This window comes from Prionailurus viverrinus, chromosome D2 (genome assembly GCF_022837055.1).
Source record: "Prionailurus viverrinus isolate Anna chromosome D2, UM_Priviv_1.0, whole genome shotgun sequence".
Taxonomy (NCBI): Eukaryota; Metazoa; Chordata; class Mammalia; order Carnivora; family Felidae; genus Prionailurus; species Prionailurus viverrinus.
The window spans coordinates 46256816-46261893 of NC_062571.1; the positions used below are offsets into that span (position 1 = coordinate 46256816).

At 52.9% G+C, this 5078-nt stretch overlaps 1 protein-coding gene across 1 annotated transcript; it reads right to left on the reverse strand.

The window, feature by feature from the left end:
• Positions 1-877: 877 nt before the first annotated feature.
• On the reverse strand, positions 878-4709 carry GDF2 (growth differentiation factor 2). Its single transcript, XM_047824481.1, has 2 exons — positions 4364-4709; positions 878-1818 (listed from the first exon to the last, which is right to left on the reverse strand). The coding sequence occupies exons 1-2, from the start codon at positions 4707-4709 to the stop codon at positions 878-880; spliced, it is 1287 nt and encodes a 428-aa protein (XP_047680437.1).
• Positions 4710-5078: the final 369 nt, after the last annotated feature.

Consider the following 5078-nt stretch of genomic DNA (forward strand, 5'->3'; position numbering starts at 1 on the left):
GCCGTGGTACAAGCTACTACCCGAGGGCTTCTGTCATGCCCTCTTTCCATCCTGCAGATGGTTTTGGGGGTAGTGTTTAGTGGCTCAAGGGTCATCTTAAAAAGCACTGGGCCACTGATGCAACACAGGCACCAGCAGTCAGAATGTGCTCCGGATGCTCCAAGCAACCCAGTCATCCGGGTGGGTACTGGCCAGGGCTGAGCCCAGCTTGCCCCTCAATGCCTGCCTCCCGGCATCTAATTGTTCTTCAGCTGAAAGGTGACCTGATAAACTTTGATGGGATATTTGAGAAGCTCTTGGGCTTTGGTGGCCGACAGACCGATGGAGACCTATGGGTTGGAATCATTCATGCCTTTGACCGGTGTTACTTGGACTGCATTTTGTTTTCTGCATGTGTAAGCTGGGACTCGTCACACCCATCTCACTGGGTTGTGGGAACCTGTGAAGTGATGGGTGTAGGGCACATAGCTGTCCCTGTCCCCTTCACTCCCTGAAGTTACTGGAATGCACCCCGTCCTTCTTGTCTCCATAAATCTCTGCCCCATCTGTCTGTACTCCTCTGCCTCCCTTTTGTTCTTTACTGCTGGCTCTGGATTATTTTTCTACTGGCCCCTTTTGGTTGTCTTCCCTAGCACCCCAACAATCCTTCTAGGCTTTCCTCTTCTAAGCTCTCACCCCCAGCCCCTTGCTATTGTCTTCCCCTGAAGCTGGACCCAGTGGTGTATGTGTGGGCAGGCTTTTACCTCTAGGATGTGGCAGCTTCCTTTCCTTCTTCAGGCTGGCATGCAGACAGACTTAGTCCCTGTCATGCCCAGAGGGACACAGGACCTCTCAGCAGGACCCCTCCACCCTGTCTCCCCCTGCCCGCAGGCCAGCACTACCTGCACCCACACTCTGCCACGCTCATCCCTTCATAGTGGTACTTGAGGGTGGGGACCCCCATGTCATCCTTGTAGAGGATGGAGATGGGGCTCAGTTTGGTGGGCACGCAGCAGGCCTTGCCCACTTTCATGGGGAACTTGAGATGCACCAGGGTCTGCACAATGGCGTGCTTCGTGGGGGTCACGTCATCAGCCAGGGGGAAGAAGCAGCCCCCTTTACATTCGTACGCATCATACTCCTTGGGTGCAATGATCCAGCTGTCCCAGCCAATGTCCTCGAAGTTCACCCTCAGGGAGGTCTTCTGGCAGTGGTTGTTGGCCCCGGCACTTCTCTTCCATCTGGCTAAAGATGACCCTGTGGCCTTGTGACCTTCCTCATCCTCATCCTTGTTGTCCCCTGCTTCTGCCGGACCATTCTTGGACAACTTCTTGAGCACACTCTCCTGTTCATGGCCAATCATCTCCCTGAGCTCCAGCCTGGTCTCTTTGGTCCCATTGCTGCGGTCATTGGAGAAGACGACGAAGAAGGGCAGGTTTTTGGGGCCTGGGGGGACACTGATATCCAGCTTGTCACAGCCCTTCCTGTGACTCTCCACAGTCACTTCCAGTTTATTTTTGCTTTTGGTGGAGTCTGCTCTGGCCCACCGCTTCACGGCACTGGAGACCTCAAAGGTCTCCCAGCCCTCATCCCGAATGTCCTGGGACACCAGGAATGTCTTGGTTCCCGTAGAAGCATCCCAGGCATCTGCTCCATCCAGAACATCATAAATGGCCATGCTGCCTTTCAACTCATGTGAAGAATCTCCGTGGTTTTGACAGGAGGCATAGAGTCGGAGCTCGGCCCTGGTGATCTGCTCATGCCTGGGAATGGAGATGTTGAAGAGCAAGATGTGCTTCTGGAAGGGAAACTCTTCCGTGGCCGCAAGAGAGACAGCATCTGAAATGCAGGCACACAGTCAGCGATGGGCATCTTTCATTACACCAAAACAGACTCATGGCTCATGTCAAAGGGCACCCAAGATGACATTGACCGATTCTACCAAACCTTTATTGGGTTTCACCTAAGCCCTTAATGTAGAAGAGAATTTTCAAAGTTACATTTAGGATCTTCCAAAGAAAACCAGAGGCAGGAGAGGCCTTGCATTGGAGTTCACAGGTCCCACTCTTTAGTAAGCATTTAGTCAGTGCCCAGCCTTGCACTATAAGCTTTGCCTTCTATATTTCACTTTGCTTTTCTCACTAACCCTGCAAGGGTCTAATTATTATTCCACTTTTACAGATGTGGAGACTGGTATTTAGAATGTTTAACTGCCAAGCGAACACATCCTGTAAAGCTCTTCACTTAAAAAAAAAAAAAAGAACCAAATAACATAGCAAAGCACATTGTCAGCCTCAGAGTGCAGATCCTGAGTGTATGATGTTAAAGGAGACGCCCTGGGAGGGGGCGGTGAATTTCCAACATCAAGACAATGTTAAAAATCTCAGCGTTTAAATAGTATAGAAATCATTCAGAATTGTAATTTCTGAGCAAAGTTAAAGTGGATTTTTTTATGTTTGAGGAAAAAAGGAAACATATTAGCTCCACTGCTGTGTCATGGTAGGCAAAAACATGGCTTGCCTTTTAGCTACACAATGATGTCCATGTCCAACCTCTCCTGGCTGATGCACAGCCATCAGGACACCTCTATTATGCCGTGGCTCAGTCACAAACATGAGACCACAGCATGCTGCGGTGATATCTAGCGGTGTCTGACAGGCCAAAGTGCTAATCCAGACCTTGCCCTTTCCTAGGCTTGTGACCTTGGAGGAGTCCCGTGTCTCTCTGGGCCTCCATTTCTTCATCTGTAGAATGGGGCTCATCCTACCTGCCTTCCAAGGTTGGTGTGAGGCTTCCACAAGAGGGCACATGGAACTTACGGACACAGTCCCTGCCTCACAGCTGATGCTCAATCAATCTTTCGCCGCCTTCCCAGACCCTCCTCCCCAACACGCGTTCCCCCCTCAAAGCATGTGGCCCCTCACCCAATGTGGATGTGCCATTCTAGCTCCCGCAGAACTTATGTGAAGAGTGAACGGGCTCTATGAGCATCAATGCCCTACCGTGCTCTTATTGTGGCATGCTTTGCAGATGGCTGTGGGACCACATCACACATCTAGAAAACAAACACCCTCCCTACCTGAGCTGCACGTGGACCATCTGTAAACGGAAGCATACCTGCCCTCCACAGGAGTGCTGGCCACAGGCAGGGCTGGGATCGAGTCAGAACACTCGTTTTGGGGGCATGGACAATACTGGGCGGGGGAGGGAATGGTAACGGAGATGGCTCCAAATGCTGGACTCCCAGATTCTGGGATTTGGTGATGAGATCCAGCCGAAGAAGCTCAGCCTTCTCCTAAAGCGCAGGTTACAGGCACGCCCCATGGGGACGGTGAGGTGCTGGCAGCATCTGGGTGACCCGCACATTGTAGTTTTTAAAATGAAGCCAATATTTTAAAAATCAGGCAAGTTCACATGAAATCTAGATTCTTCTTCTTCTTTGGGGCAATCAGAAAACGCAGCACTGCTGGGCATGTATCATGACTCTCGCGTCCTTTAGACGGGGCATGAGCTCTGCAGGCGGGCAGGTCTGGACTACCATGGTCCTGGGCAAGGCCTGTTAGGGGTCGGCAGGGGTCAAGTCCTGGAGGAGAGAGGCCGAGTGTGTGCCTGGCTGTTCCGAGAAACAGCAGAGGCAGGAAAAGCCTGAGCTTTGTAGGCAGGTGGGGCCTGGGTCAGAATGCAGCTGCCGAACCACTGTGTGACCCGGGTAAGTTCCCTCAGCATCTGCAAGCCTTGGCTTCCTTCCCTGCTCACAAGATCATCTCACCTATGTCACGGCCATTAGTGGACACAAGCCCTAAGTCGATGTTTGTTATCTTCCAGTCCTATTAAAGCAGGCAAATCATTTTGTATTTAGAAAATAAGAAAGCTGTCCTCTGATGTTTCTCTCACAAAAATTGATCAGACTTGTAGATACTTTTTGGTGGGAGAGAAATAGCCATTCTTTCAGAGTTAAAAAAGACACCACTTGGGTGAGGCTAAATAAATTGTCTGTTTCAAAGTAGGAAGGGGACATAAAGGAAGGGGAAGAGGAGAAGGGATGGAAGAAAGGGAGCTGGCATTCGGGGGCACCTAATGTGTTAAACGTGGCACCGGGCCCGGGGAGGGAGAACCTTCTACAGCAGAGCTGTCCAGTAGGACTTTCTGCAGCAATGGACGGGACCCGTTTCACACTCGGCACTGTCCTATAAGGTAGCCATTAGCCACACATGACCATTGAGCTCTTGAATTGAAGACAGTGAACTAAATTATTAATTTTATTTCATTTTAATTTATTTAAATAGAAATGCAAAGAGCCTCGTGGGTCCAGTGGCCACCGTACTGGGCAGTGCAGCCGTGACCCCTGAGTCCCCCCGGGGTGCCCTGGCGGAGCCGACTCTACCTTCCACGCTGAAGCTGCGCACGATGTTGGATGCGGGGGTGGTCGACTTGTCGGTGGTGTATCTGTTGTACAGATCGATCATGTACTGCGGTGGCTCCGCTCGGGTTTTGTCCTGGGAAGGGACCCCGCTCAGGTTGAGGCTGCGCAGGAAATCCACCTTCATGTTCTCCAGAAACATCCTCAGGTCGAAGGTGCCTCCCTCCCGCTCGCCTCCGGCCCCCCCTAGCAAGCGGTGGGCGTCTCCCCCCGCGGGCGCGCGCCCCCGGCTCTCCAGCGGCTTCCCCTGCGCGGAGCAGGCCAGCAGGGAGAGCACGGGCAGGGCCACCCATAGCGCCCCGCAGCACATCTTGGGACGGCGCTGTCGCCCTGGACAGGAGACTGCGGGCGGCCGCCGGGGGTGTTAGCGGGCGCGGGGAGGAGCCCAAAAGGAGCGCGCCCGCATTTTCTTGCCTCTGCACGGAACCCCCGGGCCGGCTCACAGGCTCTCAGCCGCAGTCCCCGGAGTGGCCTCCGCGCGCTCTTATCTGGCCCTCGATGCTGCGCTCCCACCTCTTATCTAAGCGAGCTCTCCGTTAATGAAGGCTCTATAAACATCTGACAAACACGCAGGGCTTGTGGGAAGCCCACGGCCTGCTGAAGAGAATCTGAACTTCTCCGTGGGGTTATCGCCCCCCTAATTAGGATCCTCTCTCATTTCCTTGCCAGCTCCGTTCAG